Raw genomic sequence first — 25,470 nt, 5'->3', positions numbered from 1 at the left:
GTACGTATGCATGCCGGTTGTGGTGGTCTGGTGGATACGGTTTGCATGAATTTTTTTTTCCTACTTATCCTCCCTGCTAAGACCAATCTCGACGGCATTTTTCGAGCCATGCCCAGAAAGCAGGGTGAAAAGTTCTAGTATTCTTTTGTGACAAGATGAAGAGATAAAGCCACTCCAATTCAACAAACCAAACAAAAAAAAATATTTCCAGTTATTTTGGGTGTGTTGCTGCATTTGCTGGATGGAGGTTAGGCAGCGCATGGAGGAAGGGACAGATGATGTCAAGTGGATGAGGAAGCTGTGGAGGAGGCATCCTTCATCCCAACCACCAATAGCTCATCCGTAACCTCTCGCTCCCTTTCTCAGTTTCCTTTGCCAGCGTTCCTCCGTTCCATCCCCACGTACCCCCACATCCTTGTCTCCATGCGGAAACACCTCTCTCACCACCACGCCCACCTATATTACCTGTCACTCCCTGTCGCTCTTAGCCTCCCTCCTTCCTCAACTGCTTCCCGATCCTCCTCGTTTCATCCTTCCCTAGCTAGAGGTACGAACAAACTCATTATCATCATCATCATTTTATTTCTTCAGTTTCAGTGAAATTCATCACTACATGCATATTGTTGATCTCGTATCGTGTATCTCCGACTCTGCCACGTATTTCGATGCTTTTGTAAAAGCACCTGTGTTAAGTCAACTCGGGTGGACAGGTTCCACGGTAAGAAACTCAACCAACTGAGATACGCTTAGTTCGCTGAATTTCTCTAAACTTGATCATGTTTCCCAGTTTGTTCGGACGTGGAAACCGAGAGGACTAATTGATATGTGTTTTTCTTGTATGGTTAGTCCATGTTAACTCAGATAGGTCCTTACCCAAAAAAAAACAGATAGGCTAGGCTGTCATCATATACAAGATACTATACATGCTGCTAGTATTGTCCGGCAGTTCTCAGTTGGTATCCTCCGATATCATTCCCCTGTTTGTCCTCCTCCGTAGAACAGCAATGGTTTTGTTGGTATCCCTTAGTCACTACATACAAGATGTCACAGGTTTATCATCAGTTTGTGAAATCACATCTTACTTTGTTACCTAGTTGACGATGTAGTTTGGCCATGGTGTAGCAAGGCTATTGTATCTTTCCACACTAAGTGCCTCTTCAGAATACTGGAATTTTATAGGAATTTGTCGGGGACCAATACTAGGGTATCCGAAGAGGATGAGCTAATAACCATCAACATTGATTCATCCGAGCAGTCAAGAGCGTGACTACAGCTCCAACCGACCCCCAAGTGCGTAAGATCCGCCTCGCCCGACACCAAGGCCGCGGGCTCCGCCTCGCCTGACCTCTGAGGACTGGCTCCGCCTCTCCCGGCCCCTGAGGGTGGGCTACGCCTCGCCCAACCTTTGGGGACGGGCTCCGCCTCGCCCGACCTCTGAGGGCTGACTCTGCCTCGCTCAGACTCGGAGGGCTAGCTCCGCCTCGCCCGACACTGAGGCCGCGGGCTCCGCCTCGCCCGACCTCTGAGGGCGGGCTCCGCCTCGCCCGACCCTTGGGGGCGGGCTTCGACTCGCCCGACACCGAGGCCACGGGCTCCACCTCGCCCAACCTCTGAGGGCTAGCTCCGTCTCGCTCGACCTCTGAGGGCTGGCTCCGCCTCGCCCGACCTCTAGGGGCGGGCTCCGCCTCGCTCGACCCTTGGGTCTACGCTCCGCCTCACCCAGCCTCTGGCGGGGACTCCGCCTCGAGTGACCTCGAGGCCGGGGGATCCGTCTCGCCCGACAGAGACCTATACCGCCGCCAACTACTCTAGGTCCAAGCGAATGGACCTGGTTCAAAGCTCTGACCCAGGGAGGTGATCGGGACGCCCCGATATAAACCATGGCCGTGACGGGCCATACCTGGGGATTCACATCAGGAACAACGTCGGGCGTACCGGTGTTGTTCTGCCTAACCCTCGTACGAGCACTGACAGGCGCGTCAGTCCACCACGACGTCCGCCAGGACAGAGTAGAGTGCCATGACCAGGAGACGACGCCTGCACATGGCGCCAGTGACGGATAGGGCCACGACGTGGAGCAGTCCCTGTTGACGTCTACAGGGTCGGTGGGACCCGCGTGAAGGAAAAGAAGGACCCGACGATCCTAGAGGACTTCTTCTCATTCTCCTCTTTTCCCTCTACTGTAACCTATGCTTTCCCTTGGCCTATAAAAGGAAAAGCAGGGCGTCCCATAAGGGGCATCGCAACACATCGCATCAATTAGGATTCGAACCCATCGAACCCCGAACCGATCAGAACACATAAGCATATAGCCAGGAAGCGATAGAGCCCTCGGCACCCGTTCGCTCCTCTTACCAGAGACTTGGGACATATCCCTCTCTCGACTGTTTGTAACCCCTACTATAAACTTTTAGTGCTAGTAACACGAGCAGCAGCAACGAACTGGACATAGGGACAGTCTACCCGAACTAGTAGAAACCTCGTGTCCTCTTAGCACACCATCCGAGTCAGACGCGCAATATTAGAAATTTACTAGTTGGTGGCAACTCGAAACACCGACAGCTGGCGCGCCAGGTTGGGGCCTTTTGCACATCTTGACATCCACACCAGGCCTCAGATGGCTAGTCGCAACGTCGGCTGGGTCTCGAGGCGCGCACGTACGCTTCGGGGACCTGGACTTCATCGTCACGACAGAGGGAGAGTTGGTGATAGCTCCCGTCACCGTCCAACCTCACCACTTTGTCGTCCTCGACGCGATCACCGAGGCGCTTGAGGAGCTACAGCTGCACACACCGGAGGCCCGCGCCCCCGGAAGCGACCAGCTTCTTGACTTTGATTACAGGGGGTAGAGCAGCAGCTCGGCGCCTTCCTGGGACCCCAACCGTCCTGAGAGGACTTGCGCCACCTCACCTTCTCGTTCGCCAATGTCATGGCGCAGCTTGCCAGGCGAGAGCCGCTCTCCCTAGAATGCCTCCTCCAGAGCGCCACGATAGCACTCTCGTTCGGTCTCCGTAACGTCGCAGAGACCGTTGACCACCCTGTGGCGCAATGCACGCCTCCATCCCCCGTGAACGACGAGTTTGTGGGGATGACTGAATATGTCGTGGAGTCTTTCCACGACCTCCTCGCGGGAGAATCAGAGTCACCCTCCAGCTCTGACTCCAGCAGGGGGGAGCCATCACCCCCCTTTGTGAGTGTTTCATGGCGGGTACCCCCGAGGGACACATCGAAAGCATCCACAAGGAAGAGGCTACCCTAACGAATGACCTCGATGACGACGTCAGGGGGGTGCAGGGGCCCCGCCTCACCTGCGGGTGGAGCAGCTGAAGGCCCGACACCAAGAGCTTGAGGAAGCATGACTCCAGCTCGAGCAAGAATGCATGGAGCTCGATCGAGAGATCGAGCGCCACGGAAACAGTGGGCATACACGCTCCATGGCCCGCGACGTAAACTGGAGGATCATCGATGATGATGACGCACTCCCACACTTCGCCCAGGCAAGCCAGAACATCGCTGCCGTGATGGCCTTGCTCCATGGCCTTTCGCGAGATTCGCAGGCTACTCGAGCATGAGGTGGCGCAGCAAGCCGAAAGCTCATTGTCTCGATGACACGAGTTCGACGCCAGCCAGCGCACACCCTTGGAGTGACCCAACAAGGACGCATCAATCCACAGGCACCGCAAGGCAGCAGGCTGCACACCATGTTCCTAGTGCATGAGCGTCTCGGCCGCAACCGTGACGCGCGCGACACCCACAGGCGTACCCGTGGCGATGCAGGGGAGGGAGTTAGCCGTGGCTACCACCCTCGTCGTGGCGGACGCTATGACAGTGGCAAGGACCGAAGCCCGAGCCCTGGCCTATCAGGACCTCCGGCCTTCGACTAACACATCCTTAACGTCGTCTTCCCACCATGGTACCGACCACCAACCAACATTCCAAAATACTCTGGGGAAATGAACCTTGGACTATGGCTTGAGGATTATCGGCTTGCTTGCCAAACCAGTGGAGCGGATAATGACGACTTCATTATCCACAACCTTCCATTGTTCCTGGCCGATTTGGCACGAACATGGTTGGAACACCTTTCGCACAACATAATCAAAAGTTGGGCGGACCTAAAAGAGATCTTCGTGGGGAACTTCTAGGGCACGTACAAGAGTCCTGGGAATCCATGAGATCTCAAAAACTACTAACAGAAGGCCAGAGAAAACCTCCATGGGTACATCCGGCGCTTCTCCCGGTAGTGCAATGAGCTGCCTAATGTTGCCGACACCGACATTATAGAAGATTTCCTGTCTAGGACCACCTGCGAGTCCCTGGTTCACAAGCTGGGACATAAGGGCCCGCAAACCACCAAGGAGCTCCTTGACATCACCACCAGCCATGCCTCGGGCGAGGAGGCGGTCGGAGCGATCTTCAACCACCTCAAAGGCAAGGCGAAGCAGGACGAGGACGCCAGCGAAGGCGCCTCCAATCGTCCCATCAAGAAGAAGAACAAGCAGAGGCGCGTGGGCTCGCTTGTGGCCACCACCGACCTCAAGGGGGGCCGAAAGCCCATGGAGGGTACCCTATACCACTTCGAGAAGCTGCTCGAAGGGCCATGCCTAAACCATTCCTTCCCCGACAAGCATCTATACAAGGACTATGGCCTCATGAAGCGGTTCTTGTCCGGAGGCTTCAACAAGGGTGGACATGGGAAGGACCCCGAGCCGACCGTGGACAATGCCGAGGGGAGGGACGGTGGCTTTCCAACGCTGGATGGCTGCCTCATGATCTTCGGAGGGTCGGCGGCCTACGACTCCAAGCGCCGCTAGAAGCTCGTGCGCCGTGAGGTCTATACGCTGAATCGGTCACGCCTGTCTTCCTCCGGTGGTCAGAGTCCACCATAACCTTTGATCGGACCGACCACCCGGAGAGTGTCCCACAACTAGGGAGATATTCACTCGTGGTCAACCCAATCATTGGCACGAAGTAGCTCACCAAGGTACTAATGGATGGAGGCAGCGGCCTCAACATCATGTACACCGAAACGCTTGATGCCATGGGCATCGACCGATCGCATGTCCGACCGACCGAAGCACCTTTCCACGGCATCGTGCCTAGAAAGCAGGCCATGCCACTTGGGCAGATCGATCTGCCCATCACCTTTGGGGATCCATCCAATTATAGGATGGAGACCCTCACCTTCGAGGTGGTTGGGTTCCATGGAACCTACCACGCCATCCTAGGATGTCCATGCGACGCGAAGTTCATGGCCGTCCCTAACTACACCTATCTAAAGCTAAAGATGATGGGGCTGTGTGGGGTCATCACCATTGGCACCTCCTTCCAGCGTGCCTACGAATGCGAGGTTGAGCTGCGATCACGCCGCGGCAATCGTCGCCTCTAAGGAGCTTGCGGCCATTAGGAAGGAGGTCATTGAAGAAGCACCCGACCCCAAGCGGCACCAAGGAGGTCCTCATAGACCCTAGTGGCTCCAAGGGTGAAGTGGTGCGCATTGGCACCACGCTTTCCTCTGAATAGGAAAGCGCGCTCGTCGGCTTCCTCCGCGCCAATAGAGACATCTTTACGTGGAAACCCTTGGACATGTCGGGCATTCTGAGAAAAGTCCTAGAGCATGCCTTGAAGATCAGACCAGGCTCTAAACCAGTGAAGCAGCGCCTATGTCGCTTCAGCAAGGGGAAACATAGGGCCATCGGCGAGGAGATCACGAAGCTATTGGCGGTAGGCTCTCAACAAAAGCGTGTCCAAAGGATCCGTTTCCTTTACCATGCATGGACCAAGTAGTCGACTCTACCTCAGGGTGTGAAACCCTTTGTTTCCTTGATGCATACTCTGGGTACCATCAAATCGCGATGAAAGAGTCCGACCAGCTCGTGACATCTTTCATTACCCTATACGGATCGTTCTGCTACGTCATAATGTCGTTCGGTTTGAAGAACATAGGGGCTACATACCAGCGTTGTATGCTCAAGTGTTTCGAAGATGTCATCAGGCAAACCATTAAGGCCTACATGGATGACATCGTGGTCAAGTCCAAATGGGCTGACCAGGTCATAGCCGACCTTGAGCTGACCTTCGCAAAACTCCGAGCAAACGGCATTAAGCTCAACCCCGAGAAGTGCATTTTTTGGGTCCCGAGGGGTTTGTTGCTTGGTTTCATCATCTCCGAGCATGGCATCGAAGCCAACCCGGAGAAGATCTTAGCCATCACAAGGATGGGCCTGATTCAGAACATGAAGGGGGTACAACGAGTTACAGGGTGCATCACCGTGCTTAGTCGCTTCATCTCGCACCTCGGCGAATGAGGTCTCCCCCTCTATCAGCTTCTGAAGAAGGTCGATGTTTCAAATGGACGCCCAAGGCCCAGGAGACGCTTGACATGGTCAAACATCTCCTAACAAAGGCCTCAATCCTGGTTTCTCCGACTAAGGGTGGGTGTTCGGTTCACGGTTCAGTTTTGGTTTGGTTCTCTCGGTTATTGATGAAATTCGGTTCCTGGAAAATGGGAACCGATCGGTTCCAAAAAAAATTACGAACCGAGCATTTCGGTTCTCGGTTATTTCGGTTCGGTTCCGGTTCTAACCGAACTAACCGAATTTTTTTAGAAGACCTCAGGGCAATAATAAATATACCTGTTGTAAGGCAAATTTATGCAACACTATGTTTATTTTTCATAATAATAATGCATAAAAAATAATAGCAATACAGTAACACAAATATATAGCAGTTCAAATATAAAACACTACACATAAACCAAACATAATCTTACAAATACAAGTAAGTGAAGTATAATTCATGTAATTTGGTTCTTTCGGTTAATTCAGTTAACCGAGAGTAGGAACCGAATTTTTTTCGGTTATTTTGGTTCCTCAATATCAGGAACCGAATAAGGAACCAAAATTTTCGGTTCCGGTTCTCTTTGTTTCGGTTCTGGTTCTTTCGGTTCGGTTTTTGTTTCTCGGTTAAATTTGCCCAGGGCGACCTCTGACCGACGGAGAACCGCTTTTGCTCTACATTGTGGCCACCACACAAGTGGTCAGCGCCACCCTGGTGGTGGAGCGAGAAGAAGAGGGACACGCCCTCAAAGTATAGCGCCCCGTGTACTTTATTAGCGAGGTCTTGTCTGATTCCAGGACCCACTACCCCCAAATCTAGAAGCTCCTCCACGCCGTCCTCATCGCCAAGAGAAAGCTACGCCACTACTTCAAGTCACATCCGGTGATGGTCGTGACGTCCTACCCCTCGGTAAGGTCATCCAAAACTAGGATGCCACGGGAAGAATCACGAAGTGGGCACTCGAGCTGATGGGACAAGGCATCTCGTATGCCTCCTAGACAGCCATCAAGTCCCAAGTGCTGGTTGATTTCGTTGCAGAGTGGACTGAGGTCCAAATGCCGCCAGCAGTCATCGACTAGGAGTACTGGACGATGTACTTCGATGGATCGCTGATGATGAAAGGCGCCGGTGCAGGGCTGGTTTTCGTTTCGCCCCTTGGGGTATGCATGAGGTACATGGTTCGCATCCATTTCCCCTTCTCCAACAATGTGGCTGAATATGAGGCGCTCATCAATGGCCTGCGCATCGCCATCGAGTTGGGTATCTGACGCCTCGACGTTTGGGGTGACTCCCAGCTAGTCATCGACCAAGTCATGAAGGAGTCGAGCAGCCATGACGCCAAGATGGCTGCATACTACCGAGAAGTCCACCAGCTAGAGGACAACTTTGACGGCCTCGAGCTCAATCACATCCCGAGGCATCTCAATGAGGTGGCCGTTGCACTGGCGAAGGTGGTATCTAGCCGAGAGCCGGTGCCGACAAGCGTCTTTGCCAGCAATTAGCACAAATCCTCGGTCCGCTACGAGGAGCCAGAACAAGCCGGTGATGGGCCATCTACCCTGGGCTTAGGGGCTAACTAGCGGTAGGCTCCATCTGACCCCAAGGTCATGGAGCTTGATGAGGGTCCAGTGATAGAGCCCGACCCTCTGGCTAACTGGAGGATGCCTTACCTTGAATACCTTCTCCACGAGGCACTACCGATAGACAAGACGGAGGCTTGATGGCTTGCGCGTCGTGCTAAGTCTTTTGTCCTTGTTAAGGGCGAACTCTACAAGCGAAGCCACACCAGGATCCTATAGCATTGCGTCCCCATCGAGCAAGAGAAGCGGCTGTAGAGCAATATCCACGGTGGGATCTACGGTCACCATGTCACGCCTAGAACCCTGGTCAGAAACGCATTCCGTTAAGGCTTCTACTGGCCAACCACAGCAGCTGACGCCAAACATATTGTGCGCACCTATGAAGGGTGTTAGTACTATGCTCATCAGACCCACCTGTTGGCCCAAGCACTCTAGACGATCCCCATCACGTGGCCATTCGTGGTCTGGGGGCTCAATCTAGTCAAACCTCTCAAAAGAGCGCCTGGGGGCTATACCCACTTGCTTGTCACCATAGACAAGTTTACAAAGTGGATAGAGGCCCTACCAATCTCCCCGATCAAGTCCGAGCTAGCCGTGTTGTTCTTCCTTCATATTGTCCATTGCTTTGGAGTGCCAAACTCCATTATCATGGACAACGGCACGTAGTTCATACGGAAGAAGTTCCTCCAATTCTGTGATGAATATCACATCCGCGTCGATTGGGCCGCCGTAGCGCACCCCCGCACGAACGGGTAGGTCGAGCGTGTAAACAGCATGGTCTTACAGGGCCTCAAGCCTAGGATCTTCAATCAGTTGAACAAGTTTGGTGAACGATGGGTCGCAGATCTTCCCGCGGTGCTCTGGAGCCTAAGGACGACCCACAGCCGGGCCACCGGCTGCACACTATTCTTCATGGTCTACGGTTCCGAGGCAATCCTCCTGACCGACCTCGACTATGGAGAGCCAAGGGTCAGGGCATACGATGAACAGGGAGTCGAGGCATCCCTCGAGGACACCATGGACCAGCTAGATGAAGCGCGTGGCATTGCCCTCCTCCGCTCAGCCAAGTACTAGCAAGCATTATGCCGGTACCACAGTGGTCGAGTCCGAGGTCAGGACTTGAATGTCAGAGACCTGGTCCTCCACCTCATCCAGAGTAGCAAGGACCACCATAAGCTCTCTCCGCCATGGGAGAGACCGTACGTCATTGCAGAGGTGCTCCGATCAGGAGCTTACAAGCTCAAGACCATCGATGGCGGAGTCTTCATCAATGCCTAGAACATCGAGCAGCTACATTGCTTTTACTCTTAATAAACACACACTTTCTCTTATCAGTTCCGCTATCAAACTCCCCGACCTTTATTGACACCCGTCCACAGAAACGACGAGGGGGTCAGGCCTCACTCGGGGGCTAATAAGAGCGTACCAATCCAGTAGACATTCTCTACGCCCGACCCTCTCTCACGTTAAGGCCCAGAAATGAGGTTTGGGAAAACGAATGCTGAGTAAAACTGGTCGGACTACGAGAGACCTACGCCTCAGTGGCCACGACGCCTTTGCTCACCAGCGTGATCAGAGTTCTTTCCATGCCCCAGGCTTTTTTGGCCTTAGTCACAAAAAGTGTCAGTGCGCATCTAAGAGTTTATCCACTTGGCCAACTTTCTTTGTGCTTGACCCCCTATCACGTTAATACCTAGGAGCTAGGGTTGCGGGAACAAGCTCTGAGTATAACTGGTCAGACTGCGAGAAACCTACGCCCCAACAGCTATGGCGCCTTTGCTCACCAGCGTGATCAGAATTTGCTCACCCGCACCCCAAGCTTTACGACCTTAACGACGGAAGGGTTGGAATGCACTAACCTTTTTATACAAAAAGGGGAGAAGGGCTAAAAAGTTGTTTGGCTATAACAAAATTTAAGAGCTGGTCCATTTATTACAGGTTCGCTGCCTGGCTTATCTGCCTAACCAAATTCTTGCGCGGGATGTTCTTATCCTCTATCTCCGTAGGCAAGTCCTGTCCTAGCGGGGAAATACAAGTTGACCGGATGACTTAGCCGCTGCCGAGGGATGAGTAGGGAGCAGCAGGATGCCCCATGCAGGTTATGCCGACCTTGTTACGTACGACGGACTTGGATTCTGCTCGCCATCGAGGTAAGTCCTGTGCTAGCGGGTCACCCAAGTCGATCGAATGATTTGGGCCACTGCCGAGAGACAGGTCACCCTTACTTTATGCGCACTAATTTCGCTATCGAGCTCCCGCCCCCAGTGATGGCAAGGGGTCAGGTCTCGCTCGGGGGCTGGCAAGAGTGTCTACTCGGTAGACATTCTCGATGCCCAACCCCTTTCTCGTGCTAAAACCTAAAGGCAAGGTGTGTGGAAACAAACGCTGGGTCAAATTGGTCGGACTACAAGAAACCTACACCCTAGTGGCTATGACATTTTTGTTCACCAGCATGATCAGAGTTTTTGTCCCCGCACCCCAAGCTTTAGCCTTTGCCTTCTTAGGAAGGGTTTGGAGGGGACCACCTGCGGAATATCCATCGAGGATAGGCTAGCAGCTTGCCCAAAGTCAATCGAACGACTCCGGCCACTACTGAGAGACAGGTAGGGAGCAGCGGGATGTCCCATGCAGGTCACACTAACTCTGTCACGAATGATGGACCCGGACCCCACATGGACATACCTGGTAAGAGCACCCCAAACCCATCACTCGAGTCATCGAGGTAACTTTACCAACCCCCACTTTACTTTTCCAGTACATGAGCATTCATTCATCCACTCTCATACATTCATTCATACATTCATCCATACATTCATCTCATACATCCAAGCATTGCATAAGCAATTATTGCATCACAACGCTTCATGTCACGTCACGAAGCGGTAGTCGTCTCATTCGACATGAGCGGTGACCGATCGAGGTTCGAAGGCCGACGCACGAAGGGATCGAGGCTGCCTTGCGCCAAATAGAGCCAAGGGAGAAACGTAGATGAGCCCCAGTGACCTTGCCCAACCCTGCTCAGAAGCGGACAGGGACATCTAGACCTTTCTCATTTGATCCTAACCTCGAGCCAAGCCCACAGAATCTCCATCGAGGAGAGGCCAGCGGGCCACCTAAGTCGCTCTCTGGAGTGCCACGGCCATCTACCGGGAGGCGGGTTAAGGAGCAGTGGAATCCCACATGAGGGCTATGCTGACCCCGTCAATGAATGACGGGCCTAGATTCCACTCGGACATGCCTATTAGCGAGCTCGCCGAGCGCGACACTCGAGCCATCGAGGCAAGTGTCGTTAGCTTAGCCCCTTTGGTTGTGAAAACCATGGATAGGGTGACGCATGAAACACGACCGATCCCCACTAAGCCCACAGGGCTCGGGAGCTCGAGCCACCCGACCCGAACTTAGGAATCCAACTGACCGGGGTTCAAAGGCCGGCCCACGAAGGGTTCGAGGCCGCCTCGCGTCGAACAGGGCCAGGAGAGAAAACGCAGATGAGCCCCAGCAGCTTTTGCCCGACCCGCTCAGAAGAGGATAGGGTCATCTTGACCTTCTTGTTCGATCCTAACCTTGAGCCAAGCCCATAGAATCTCCATCAAGGAGAGGTCAACAGGCCACCTGTGTCGTTCTCTAGAGCGACATAGGCATCTATCGAGAGGCGGGTTAAGGAGCAGTGGAATGCCACATAAGCGCTATGCTGATCCCATCATGAACAATGGACCCAGATTCCACTTGAACATGCCCGATAGCGAGCTCATCGAGCGCATCACTAGAGCCATTGAGGCAAGTGACGATTAGCTCAACCCATCCGGTTGCGGAAACCACGGACGGGGCGACAATCACAAATACAAGCCGACCCTCGACCGGACCCCAGCTACACGCAGGGGCTCGAGGAAAGTTGGACTCACAAGGAGACCGAAAGCGCGATCGCAGAATGATGGCTCAGATCCTAGGGTGGGGGTACGTATGAAAACAAGAGACGCTTTCTCCTACTAGTTTCGCTATCCTCTCCTCGATCTTTAGTAACACCCGACCCTAGCAATGGCAAGGGGTTGGGTCTCACTCGAGGGCTGATAAGGGTATACATACACCCTTTCTAAAATAGTCACTGTGTTTGACACCCTTCCTCACGTTAAACCTAGTAGCAAGGTCTACGGAAATGAACGACTAAGCAAGGTTGGTCGGACTGCGAGAAACCTACGCCCCAGCGGCTATGGCACTCTTGCTTACCAGCATGATCAGGGTGTCCCTCTTATACCTTGAGCTCTATGGTCTTAACAAACGGAAGGGTCGGAATGCATGAACCCCTTTTCACACATAAAAAGGGAGGAAAAATAAATCTGTTGGCACCAAAACAAAAGAACAGACTTGGTCAAACAAAACAAAATAACAAGTTTGCTTAAATGATACACAAGGGTCAGCACTTGTCCGCTGATTACAAGAATGATCGACTGACCTATTGAACCAACTAACCCCTCCTGGGGAGAACTATGCCTTCGATCCTATCCGCCAGGTCCTACGAAAGAGGAGCCACCGCCGCTTCCATCTCCTCTAGCTCATGGACTTCATAGCCAAGCGTGAAGCCATGGCTCATCATCTCTAGATTGATGATGTCCCCATAGTGAGAACGAGCAATTGCGAAGGATTGATTGACCTCGGCGCGAAGGGCATTCCTCTCGAGCTGGCGCACCCGCACTTTGATCTCGACGACACAGGCCATGAGCGAACTGGTCCCCTCCGACCACACCACCTCAAGGTCATCACAGACCACTCTGAGGGTGGTGCTCAAAATACCAAGCTCGTCGCTCTCTGCCTGAAGATTCCTCCTCGCCTCAGCGAGGTCCACGGCCAGCCCAGCAGAAATGCTTTCGGCCTTAGGGGTCTTGGCGTCCTTCTAGAGCAGCTCATCCCGCTCCTTCTTGACCTTGGGGGCTTCCTCATCGTCCCTGCATGACCTCATCGACAAGGCCTCAAATGCCTCCTTGGCCACCCGCGACCGAAGACCATTCACCTCCTCGGTGAGGGGAGTCAGCTCGGCCACCCTCTGCTAGGCGGCAACAAGCTGAGCGGTCACCTCCCCGCGTAGCCACGCCTCCTTGATGAGGCAGTCCTTGGTTTCCTTCTATTCATGAAGGAACCGAGACTTCCTCCGATTGTGAGTGATAAGGGACTGAAGGGAGACGATGGTCAGGATACAAAAAATATATAGAGAAAGAAAAGGGCGAGAGGCAAGATCAAGCAAATACCCAGCTGGAGGGAACGACAACATTGCGCAAGGCACCCCTGGCATGATCCAGGGCTTCCAGCATGGACGCGATCCCCATGTCGAGGCTCTTCGACTCCATGCTCTCGGTGGCATCATCGAGGGTGAAGAGCGTCGACGTCGGATCCTGCGGATTTGTCCACTGGAGCAGGGGCTCTCCCTGAGCGAGTGAGTTGCTTCCTACCAATGTCAGCACCCGGGATGACTCCTTGCCGGTCCCAAGCACCGCCAACCTCTCTGCCAAAACCATGACTCCTGGGGACCCCTCAGCCACATCTCCCTCTGTCCGGCCCATGCCAGGCACCATCGCTTGGGCTACCGATGGTGCGGGTCACGCCGATGCTTTAGGCGCCGCTGCGATCGCGCCTAGTCGTGACCCATCTGTCACGACCGCCGCCACCTCCACCTGCGTTGGGGTGGTCACGACCGGCTATGTCGCGCCCGACACGGTCGACGCAACCAGCGCAATCGGCAGCCCCGTCCGCCTCATCGTCGGCAGTGGTATCGCGACCATGGCCGACTGCTCCGCAACCTTCGAAGGCGCCCTTTGAGCCCCCACGTCCACCCATCCCACCAAGGGCACGGGCACCACCATAGGCAGCGTCTGACCGGACAACGACGTGGTCACACTAGTGTCGCTCCCGCCCAAAATGGGCGTGACACCAGCCGACGGTGACGCTCTTCTTCGGTGCTAGCGCCAAAGGATTGTGCTACCTGCTGATGATGCAAGGGACAAAAAGCATGAGCCACGATGAAATCTGACTAAAACAGGAAAAACAGAGGAACTGATAACTCACCTTAGCGTCGTTAGGCAACAGGTACGTTTGGGGGGCGAACACCCTGACCTCTGCTCTGTCTTGTCGAGGCGAGGCCGTTTCAAGCTAGCCCCCTGCTCCAGGGCAAAGGGCCTCACTCCCCTTGACTCTTGGGGCATGATGGTAGAGCCGCCCGCCTCCACTGACATATCAGGCACGATAGCAGAGCCGTCCACCCCCGTTGACTCCTGAGGGAGGCCGATGGTACGTCTCGCCTCCATCGGCTCCCCAGACATACTCTCCCCTCTATGGAACAGGAGGGGTCCCTACTCCTACAAGGATGAACCAATAAATGTCAACGCATCCTCATTCTCTAGGATGTCCCACTCAACATCATCGGCTACCTCGTCATCGTCGCCATCGTCATCATCATCGTCGCTGTCGGTTTCCTCCCCCTGTTCCCACGCCTGTAGCTTCCGCTGCCTCTTCCTCTTCTTGTCCTCCTTTGCCTTCCTCAGCCGCTCACCCTCGGTGTGATTCACCGCCCTCACAGACGAATCCCTCAGCAAAGGAGCCGGGTGATCTGTGAAGATGAGGTCCCTCGGCTGGTCTCGCCCCTCTCAAAGTTAGTACCAAGAGGTCGGGAAATCTATTGAACAGAAGGCATAAGAAGGGTAAACTTACGAAGATGACGTGGCCTGGTTCCGGCCACATCAGAGGATGTCCTAGCATCAGGTAGACAAAATCAAGGGGGGCACCCGTGTCATCCCATGAGAGCTCCATTGCCTCCTTGATGCGTTGCGCGATCTCAGAGTTGGGGAGCGCCCCCTCGGTGAGGGCCGTTCCATCGAGCGACGCCTCGGGCACCATCGCGTACAGCGAGAGTGCACATGTCATCAACGGTGCCACCCTCCCTGCGTGGTAGGCCCCAATGATGCCCGACCCCTTCAAGCCGTTCTCCTTGAGGATGTGGAGGCGGCGATGTGGTCCCAGATCTTCTTCTTGTCCTTCTCTGGGACGCCCCACTTCCTCCATGACTCTGAGGCCTCTTTGATCAGGCGCCGAGTGAACTCTGGCAGAGGGGCGGCGCGTTCTTGAGGTAGAACCACTGCGAGTGCCACCCCTTGTTGGACGTTGATAGATGCATCGATGGGTACTCGTTGACCCAATTATTCTAGAGCTGGATGCCAGCGCAGCCCATCGGCATGTGCAGCTCCTGCTTGCCACTCTTCTCCATCTTATTCTGGAGAGTGACGGTAAAGAAGTACCTCCACAAATCAAAGTGGGGGCTGATCCCTAGGAACCCCTCGTACAGGGCAACGAACACCGCCATGTGTTGCATCCCGTTGGCATTGAGATGCTGCACTTCGATATTCTAGTAGTCCAGCAGCCCCCGAAGAAATCTGTGGGCGGGGGTTGCAAACCCACACTCATGGAAGTGGGCGAACGACACCACATAGCCATCGGGCGGCGATGGTACGTCCTCATCGAGCAGCAACCACTCCTCAGCCACGGTCCATGCGCGGAGAAGACCAAGACGGACAAGGCCCTCCATGTGCTGGAAGGTGATGTCAGAGCGACACCATAGATCCATTAGAGATGGGAGCGGGTGGATGTGAGCTCGACGGTGGTGGGGATGTGGAGACAGGAAACTTGAGGGATTGGCGGCGGCGGTCGTGGTTGCGGAGGCAAGGATGCAAGGTATGGAATCTGGGGGGCAAACCCTTTGGTTTTATAGGGGAGATCGATGTGAGGAAACCAACCGCCTGCCTAGATCTCCGCGCATGCCATGATCTACCACAATGTCTCGTCATTGGCCATGCGCACGTAATCTCTGTCCGTTCCCTCAGAAAACTCACCGAACATTTTGCCACTCCGGATGGGCCATGACTCATCACGAGTAAGAGGAATACGGATCCAAAAACACCTCTATGGCCCGACTGGGCCCAGGAGTTCATAGGTCGGCCCATCGACGGGTTCGACAAAGGCTCCAGGCACCTTTAGGGTGAGAGGTGGAAAGGGATGGGCCCGCTAGCGGCCAGTACCAGGGCGCACGAGCGCCGCGGGCATCCTAGCCCACATTCGAGTCTCGACCGGTTATGATCCATGGTTTCTTTTTCGAAGAAAAGTACTTAGCCCTCGGGACCGGTCCAACAGACCCGAGAACTATATGGATTGACCTATGAGAATCTAGGGTCAGTCACCAAGCTAACCCAAGACGAATCCCCACGAATGGGATGCCAGGGGCCCCACTTAGACTAGCCCATTAACAGCTCACCGGGTGCCATGATTCGTCCTTAGAGGGAAATCGTTGCACGGCTCGACCCCTTTGTTTTTATTGGAAAAAACGCTTGGGGAAGACAATCGCAAAGACGAACCGATCCTCGATCGGGCCCCTGCTATGGGAGGGGGCTCGAGGAAAGGGAATCACCACCCCCAGGTCACGCTGTGGGCAACAAAAGAAGGACGAGGCCTTCAGAGTCCTCCAGTTCAGAAAAACCTCCAAAGGAGTATTCTACTCCTCCGCGGGCTCGGGGGCTACTGTCGGAGACCAATACTAGGGTACCCGAAGAGGATGAGCTAATAACCATCAACATTGATTCATCCAACTAGTCAGGAGCGCGACTATAGCTCCAACCGACCCCTAGGTGTGCAAGCTCTGCCTCGCCCGGCCTCTGGGGCAGGCTCTGCCTCGCCCGACCTCTGAGGGCTGGCTTTGCCTCGCTCGGCCTCTGAGGGCGGGCTACGCCCGACCCGACCTCTGGGGATGGGCTCCGCCTCGCCCGACACCGAGGCCGTAGGCTCTGCCTCACCCGACCTCTGAGGGTTAGCTCCGCCTCGCCCAGCCTCTGAGGGCTGGCTCCACCTTGCCCGACCTCAAGGGGCGAGCTCCGCCTCGCCCGACACTGAGATCCTGGGCTCCGCCTCGCCTGACCCTTGGGGGCGGGCTCTGCCTCGCCCGACCACTAAGGGCGGGCTCCGCCTCGAGCGACACCGAGGCCACGGGCTCCGTCTCGCCCGACCCTTGGGGGCGGGCTCCGCCTCGCCCGACCTCTGAGGGCGGGCTTTGCCTCGCACGTCCTCTGAGGGCTGGCTCCGTCTCGCCCGACCTCAGAGGGCAGGTTCCGCCTCGCGCAACCTCTGGGGGCGGACTCTGCCTCGCCCGACCCTTGGGTTTGCGCTCCGCCTCGCCCAGCCTCTAGGGGGACTCCGCCTCGCCCGGCCTCTGGGGGGGGACTTCGCCTCGACAGACCTCGAGGCCGGGGGATCCTTCTCTCCCGACAAAGACCCATACCACCGCCAACCACTCCAGGTCCAAGCGAATGGACCTGGGTCAAAGCTCTGATACTAGGGAGGTGACCGGGACGCCTCGATATAACCCGTGACCGTGACGGGCCATACTTGGGGATTTACATAAGGAACAGCGTCGGGCGTATTAGTGTTGTTCTGCCTAACCCTCGTACGAGCAATGACAGGCGCGTCAGTCTACCACGACGTCCTCCAGGACGGAGTGGAGTGCCATGACCGGGAGATGACGCGTGCACATTGCGCCAGTGACGGATAGGACCATGACGTGGAGCTGTCCCTGTTGACGTCTACAGGGTCGGCGGGACCCGCGTGAAGGAAAAGAAGGCCCCGACGATCCTGGAGGACTTCTTCTCCTTCTTATTCTCCTCTTTTTCCTTCAATGTAACACGTGCTTTTCCTTGGCTTATAAAAACGAAAGCAGAGCGTCCCATAAGGGACATCGCAACACATCGCATCAATTATGACTTAACTCATCGAACCCTGAACCGATCAGAACACATAAGCATACAACCCGGAAGCGACTGAGCTCTCGGCACCTGTTCACTCCTCTCACCAGAGACTTGTGACATGTCCCTCTTTTGATCGTTTGTAACCCCTACTACGAACTTTCAGTGCTAGTAACACAAGCAGCAGCGGTAAACTGGACGTAGGGACAATCTGTCCAAACCAGTATAAACCTTGTGTCCTCTTAGTACACCATACGGGCCAGACGCGCAATATTATAAATTCACTAGTCGGTGGCAACTCGAAACACCTACAGAATTATACAAGAAATTTATAAAAATGATTTTTTTTCTATAGGAAAAAACGTAGAAAACAGCAAAAAAAAAATCTCACATTTCAAAAGGGGCATCATTGTTGTCTTATGAATGCCGGTGGGCATATAGTCATTTGGTTTGTCTAATCACGACATTTGTGTTAGTCATTACCATTGCATATGTGGTCTAAGCTCATCAACGTCACTCTGCTTTATACCACATCAATTCGTGGGTGCAGACTGCAGAGTATAGCGTTGAGGGGGCTCCGGTGGCGAAGACACCATGGGGGAGATCACGAACGTGATGGAGTACCAGGCCATCGCGAAGCAGAAGCTTCCCAAGATGGCCTACGACTACTACGCCTCCGGCGCCGAGGACGAGTGGACGCTCAAGGAGAACAGGGAGGCCTTCTCCAGGATCCTGTAACCAGCCCACCAGCCCTCTGTTGTGTTCACCGCATACTACTGGGCTTCTATTTCCTGAATGCATTTGTTCAGCACCGCATTTTGTGCAAAATTCGCTGTGTCAGTTTAGCTGCCTGAATGCATCCTTTACGTCGATGCCTGCATTTTTTTTATTTCAGTCACATTAGGGAATCGGTATAATATTAATAATGAATGTTGATACCTAATTTCTGCTGCCGCAATGGCGCTATCGCCCATTTTACGAGCTTTCCTTTGTCTTATCTTGTGAATCTGGCTGTGGTTCTGTGTGATCAGGTTCCGGCCTCGCATCCTGATCGATGTGTCCAAGATTGACATGACCACAAGTGTTCTGGGTTTCAAGATCTCAATGCCCATTATGGTTGCCCCCACTGCCTTTCAGAAGATGGCTCACCCAGATGGTATTCAGTTAAACGCTTCTCTAGCTCTCAATCTTTACTACTTGTATGTATAGATTGTATTTACTGACAACATTATAGTGTACTTATATACAGAAAAAAAGAAACTAAAGCAGTACCTTCTGCATATATATAATTCGACGGCATAAATCTGAGAAGCCTTTGTTTGTTGATACATCTAAGCTGATACCTCGTCTATGTTCAGGGGAGTATGCAACTGCACGGGCAGCGTCAGCAGCGGGGACTATCATGGTGTGTTTCTTGTCGTAATAACGCCGCACAACTCATGAACAATAACCAAATAAAGAAGATACTGTAAATGCATACCATGTTGGAAAAAAAAGATGTTGGAAAGATCCTGAACACCTATGCGTGGATGTGATGTCTTCTCTTTCAGACACTGTCGTCATGGGCAACTTCAAGCGTGGAGGAGGTCGCCTCCACCGGACCGGGAATCCGCTTCTTCCAGCTATATGTAAGCATGCCACACCAGTCCTGTCATCAGAGTGAGCAGCGTGCTGCTGTTTCTTTTAGTCGTTGTGATGTTTTTTTGTGCGTGTGCCATGAGCATTTGTATAGGTGCACAAGGACAGGAAGGTGGTGGAGCAGCTGGTGAGAAGGGCCCAGAGGGCTGGGTTCAAGGCGATCGCGCTCACCGTGGACACCCCGCGCCTGGGCCGCCGTGAAGCCGACATCAAGAACAGGTCGGCTCTTGCTCTTGACCGTCCATCCTTGCCATGTCAGACGACTCAGACCCCAGAATGCGTTTCCACTCATACCTCTTGTCTTGACATGGGCTCGTTGCGATGCGATGCAGGTTCGTTCTGCCGCCATACCTGACGTTGAAGAACTTCGAGGGCCTGGACCTTGGCAAGATGGACCAGGTTCGTGTCAGCTTCAGAGTTGTTTACACTTTACAGAGTAGTTGTTTGTTTCTGTCCTCTTTGTCGCCTCGCCTGCGTACTGAACTGAAGGCGGTGGTGTTGTGTTTGGGATTTGCAGGCCAATGACTCCGGGCTGGCGTCCTACGTTGCTGGACAGATCGACCGCACCCTCAGCTGGAAGGTATGCTTTGTTTTGTTGCCGCCGCCGTCGTCGCGTCATCGCATCCTGCGTGATCTTGAGAGCGGTGTTGGTGTTGTGAATGTGCAGGATGTTAAGTGGCTGCAGAGCATCACCTCGATGCCGATCCTGGTGAAGGGAGTCGTCACGGCGGAGGACGGTAAGCTTCTTCTCTTCTTCTCCGCACGTACCGTATCCAATCATCACCTGACGTCGCCACGTCGGTGTACCTGAACCTGAACCTGCAGCGAGGCTGGCCGTCCAATCCGGCGCGGCGGGCATCATCGTGTCCAACCACGGCGCGCGGCAGCTGGACTACGTGCCGGCCACCATCAGCGCGCTCGAGGAGGTCGTGAAGGCCGCGCAGGGGCGCATCCCGGTGTACCTGGACGGCGGCGTCCGCCGCGGCACCGACGTGTTCAAGGCGCTCGCGCTGGGGGCCGCCGGCATCTTCGTAAGTGCGCCGCACCCGGACCACCAGTTCGACCCCCCATGCTGCCGTGCGCTTACGGACCCCTGCGTTTATTTGCTCCGTCTCCATCCAGGTCGGGAGGCCTGTGGTGTTCGCGCTGGCGGCGGAGGGCGAGGCGGGCGTCCGGAACGTGCTCCGGATGCTCCGGGACGAGTTCGAGCTCACCATGGCGCTCAGCGGCTGCACCACGCTGGCCGACATCAACCGCAGCCGCATCCTCACCGAGGGCGACCGCCTCCGCCCCACGCCCAGGTTGTGAGCGGACGCCCGGCGCCGCTAGCTGCTGCCTCTCCTACTAATCTACCGATGATGCCGCGGCGGTCGGCCGGGGAGCTCCATCGCCAGCCACGCGTCCGATCGATAAACCCTACTTCGTGCTAAAGAAAAAAATAAATAAGAACGTTAAAGGCTGAAGCTCCAGATCCCGTGTCCCGTGTCCGGCCGGTCGATGATTTTGCAGGTCGCCGACGTGCGTCTTATAATTTTGAACTTAGGCCCGTTTGGCACCGACTTCTCTACGGGCTCCTAAAGCTGTTTGGACATTTTTTTTTTTTTTTTTGCCAAACGTAGTAAAATAAAATGGCTTCACCAAGAAACGTCTTAATTCGTGCTCTCATAAAGAATATGTGGAGAGTGGAACCGAAAATAAGGGCTTCACCAATAAAGAAAGTACATATGGGGATGGAACAAAAAATAACGGCTTCACTGATAAAATGGAGATGTGTCAAACGAGACCTTGCTTGTAGTCAGGGGCGGATCCAGGATAAGCTCCTCGGGGGGAGGGGGGGCTAAATAATGAAGATTAGGGCTAGAGTTAAGAAAATAATGGTGATTTAGAGGCTAATAAACAGTATTTTACATGTGATTTAATGCTCCCGAGGGGGGCTGCAGCACGGGCAGCCCCCCTGGATCCGCCACTGCTTGTAGTTCGAGCATCATCCGCCTAATTACTATGTAACAACCGTTATATACAAAGATACATAATCTTTTTGCGTATTCTCGGTAAGAAACATTAGCCGTTGTACACACGACGAAGTGTAACTAAATTGCGACGTTCATTGAGTATCTTGAACAAGTACAAACTTGCAACTTGAATTCTTGACGTTCTTCAGTCTTCACAAATTTGAGATTCTTTTGTACTACGACGTACTACTATGCACATGACGCCTGCGGACAGACTGATTTGGAATGCGGATGCGGCGAGCCACGGCACCGACCACCGAGCACGAACCGGATCTCTCTCCTCTCATGGCGGGCGCGAGAGGCGATACGGGGTGCGTGGAGCGGGCCGGTCTAGGGATCCGCGATCCAAATTGGCTGACCAAAAACAATTGCCTGCCCATCTTCGTAGCCGTACATCCGGCCCGTCAACACGAGTCGGGCCAGACAACTGATCAGTACCTCGCTCAGGGCCGCGTTCAACAATTCGGCCTGCTATTAGATTTGCGGTCTCGATACATAACGTCATGACAAAACGCCCCCGTCAACACACGACGCGAGAGCACGCGCCGCACGTAGCACACGTCATGACAAAACGCTCCCGCGACGGCGATCTCCGCACCGCAGGCCGGCAGAGGCGGCTGACCGTGGCCGCGCCGATTGCCGGCGGCGTCCCTGCCGGGCTCGCGGCCGCCGCTTCGTCATCCACGTCGTCTTCGCACCCGAGCCACACGTTCCCTTACACTGGCAAGCATCCCAGCGACCGAGCCCATTTCTTTTTATTTTCTAATTAACGATGATGATAGGAAGCCCATTTTCTAGTTGCCTTATCAGCTTATCCCGCTGCGTCCCTGTCTCCTGTTTGTCGTTGGCGCTCCAAAAATCCGCTGACCTGACTGCCGGGCCCCGCCCTGAGGTCACGAGTCACACCAGCTCCGGAGAGCACTTGCCAGTTGCCGCTTTTGGCTGTCGCGTCGCGTCCGCCGCTGCCGCCGATTGTCTTATATAATGGATGCTTTTCAGCTTGTTTTCTTAATTAAAACAGTATTTTTTTAATCATAACAATCTTGACTTATTTTTTAGCGAAGCGAACATGCCATGTGTGCTTTCGCAGCCAATGTTTGCTTGGCCACAAAAAGAAATAGCGACAGGACTAGTAGTAATAAAAAGGACTGGATCCGATTCCAAATCAAAAAAAAAGTTAGGTGACAGGCGATCGTAGCAAATCTAGCTGGGAATCTGGAGCTGGCCTACTTGGCAGCGGAACAAAATATCAGATAGATAGATATAAGATTTGGTGTGCGGCTACAGGATTGCTCAGCGCTTTGCAACTTGGAAAACCACAGATTAGTTTTCGTAACGTACGTAGTACGTATTTCAGGGAAGAGGAAGGCAGACAAATGCGAGCGTGAAGCCAAGCTGCATCGCATTTGGCATCTTTTGTGCCCGGTCCCCTCCTCCTCTTCAGACTTTTCTTTTGTTTTGTTTGTGGTTTCAGTTTCGCTGGTACTCATAAGGCATTTTCCTGTGGTCAATTATGTGATGCTTGAATAATCCTTTGGCTATTCGTTTATGCATATGATTTGTAATTCTTGTTGTTCTTGTCTATGATTTGTAATTCTTGATCTACGGATGCCTATCTAGAGATGAACTTATTATAATTCTACAAAGCTCGGTCTATCTAGAGATGAACTTGTTATAATTCTACAAAGCTCACAATGTAAGAACATTTGGATGGTATCTTTCCATGGGTTTTACCCTGATTTAGAGGTTTTAGCGCGTGTTAAATTTGGTCTCTTTGGTTCATGATGCCAACTTTTACTAAAATTTGTCCTCTTTTCAATATGTTTAATTTGCTCCTGCTATCACTAGCGAATGAAGTTAGTGTACGTTTATCCCAATGTATACTACATACCAATATGTGCGTTTGTGGCTTTGTGCTACAATAAAACGAAAGCAGAGTAGCCTTCCGCTCGGGCGCAGCGAATCCTCCCCATAATGCATCTAATGAAGGTAATTGTAAGTTAAACAGTTATAAGTTTAACTAAGTTTTCCTAGAAGGATACCAATAACACAGCAAAGAGGTAGACTACGAAACTACATCCCATAATGCATCTAATGAAGGTAATTTGCTATTATTATACTATTGCTCTCTGTTTCTATAAATCCAATCAAATATAAAACAAATTGACTTTAGGACAACTTAAAATACATTACATTTCAGGACGGGTAGAGTGTGTGGTTATGTATCTCAACCATCTAGATTCGAGTGCTCCTCAACTCAAATTTGGGTGCATATTTTTTATTCTTAATGGAACTGTCTACTACTCCTAGGTTTGTCCTTTTTTTATCTATTTTGTAAAATGGCAGTACCAGGTTACTTCTAACTGAGTTATGTAATTCTTTGATTTACGGTATGCATTGGCACTTTTTGCATGAACAAATAGGTCATAGATAGATCACCAACTATATGTTTCGAATAAGTATTTATACAGAAGAGAGGCACGCATGAGGACCACCTAGTCCACTAGTGCACAAATTTTCCACGATGTGGGAATGTTAACCTAAAAAATAATGAGGTTGGTACTTTTCATAGAAGGATGGGTATGCTGCACCTATTGATGGATGATGGTTAGTCGCTGCTCAGTCTAGTTCACCGGCAAAGCTTGCCGGAGACCACTGAGTTTTTTTTTGTTTGTTTAGAGAAAAAAAGAATACGGCTTATATTTGTGGTCAGAGAATATGGCCCGTTTGGCTTGTTGAATTTTGGCTGAAACTGACTAAAAAGCATTGTTCTAGCTGAAATATTGTGAAAGAAAAATACTATTCCGGCTGAAAAAAGAAGCCGAACTAACTGGCTTCTGGCGAACAAGGCCTATAAAGGACGATCGATCGATTGTTTCCTTCACCGTCCTCAACTCCATCACTCCCAAAATAACAGAGCGCTACCTCAGTCAAAAGAATTACAATTTTAGATTTAATTAAATTCAAACTGTATTTAAGTTTGTACTGTATCAAACACATCAGGCCTAGTATCTTTGAATCACAAAAGTCTCGGTAAGTTGACTCCTGAGGAAACCCAGCGATGAACCGAAGTGTCCGGTAAACCCTCAGCGATCAACCGAAGTGTCCGGTACACCCTCAGCGATCAACCGAAGTGTCCGGTAAGCTCAAGTAGTGATCCAGAATAGCTCCTCGAGTTTATCCAGAAATGGTCCTGCGAGGGGAGGCAGCAGCAGCTGCCCAGTTTGCAGTCACGCAACCGGCCAAAACAGCGACAACGACACATCAACTCGAACAACTGTTTATACCTTGCCTTCGCGAGGAGAGAGAAAACAGGTAAGCCCTAGTTCCATGAATTTGGATTTTGGGGTTACCGTAGCATGTTCGTTTTTATTTGGCAAATAGTGTTCAAACATGGACTAATTAGGCTCAAAACGTTCGTCTCGCAATTTCCCACCAAACTGTGCAATTAGTTTTTCTTTTCGTCTACATTTAATGCTCCATGCACGAACCGCAAATATTCGATGTGACAGGTATTGTAACAACTTTTTAGAAGTTGAGGTGAAACTAAACAAGGGCTAAACGAAACGAATCTCCTATGCTACACCTACGCACAACTACTAGACTGTAGGAGTTGCTGGTTCGTGGTTCCTTGCTTTATTATATTCAAAAAAGGGAACTCGTACGAAAAGATAGAGAGATCGATCTCACACTCACTCGTGGTTCTCTTGGAGCCGCTACACGACAGGCAGAAGAAGAAGCACACGAGGGGCACGGAGGGAGTGCGTTGCCACAGAGAATCACGCACGAGCGGCGAGCAACGAGACGAACGAGACAGGCTCTGCAGTGCTGCACTGCCCGAACAGAACCACAAACCGCTGAGCTGCGCATGGGTACAAGGGCGCTGCAGTGCCGGGACCAAGCAAAGGCTCCCATCCGGCCGCGGCCGGGTTCGTCAGCACGCAGCGGCAGCGCCCGCCAACCACTCTCGTCTCGGTCTCGGGCTCGGGCCTTGTTTAGTCGGTGAAATGGCACCGTAGCACTTTTCGTTGTTATTTGGTAATTAGTGTACAATCATAGTTTAATTAGGCTTAAAAGATTCGTCTCGTGAATTTCATCTAAACTGTGTAATTAGTTTTATTTTTTATTTATATT

At 52.8% G+C, this 25,470-nt stretch overlaps 1 protein-coding gene across 1 annotated transcript; it reads left to right on the top strand.

Annotated features, from left to right (window-relative positions):
• Positions 1-390: 390 nt before the first annotated feature.
• LOC136475295 (glycolate oxidase 1) lies at positions 391-20,793 on the top strand. Its single transcript, XM_066472874.1, has 11 exons — positions 391-547; positions 18,237-18,420; positions 18,718-18,842; positions 19,045-19,091; positions 19,237-19,314; positions 19,419-19,543; positions 19,657-19,723; positions 19,842-19,904; positions 19,992-20,061; positions 20,150-20,355; positions 20,447-20,793. Exons 2-11 carry the CDS (start codon positions 18,281-18,283, stop codon positions 20,630-20,632), a joined length of 1,107 nt encoding a protein of 368 aa, XP_066328971.1. The 5' UTR covers positions 391-547; positions 18,237-18,280; the 3' UTR covers positions 20,633-20,793.
• Positions 20,794-25,470: the final 4,677 nt, after the last annotated feature.

Source organism: Miscanthus floridulus, chromosome 1, assembly GCF_019320115.1.
Source record: "Miscanthus floridulus cultivar M001 chromosome 1, ASM1932011v1, whole genome shotgun sequence".
NCBI lineage: Eukaryota > Viridiplantae > Streptophyta > Magnoliopsida > Poales > Poaceae > Miscanthus > Miscanthus floridulus.
This window is presented reverse-complemented; position numbering and strand designations above follow the sequence as displayed.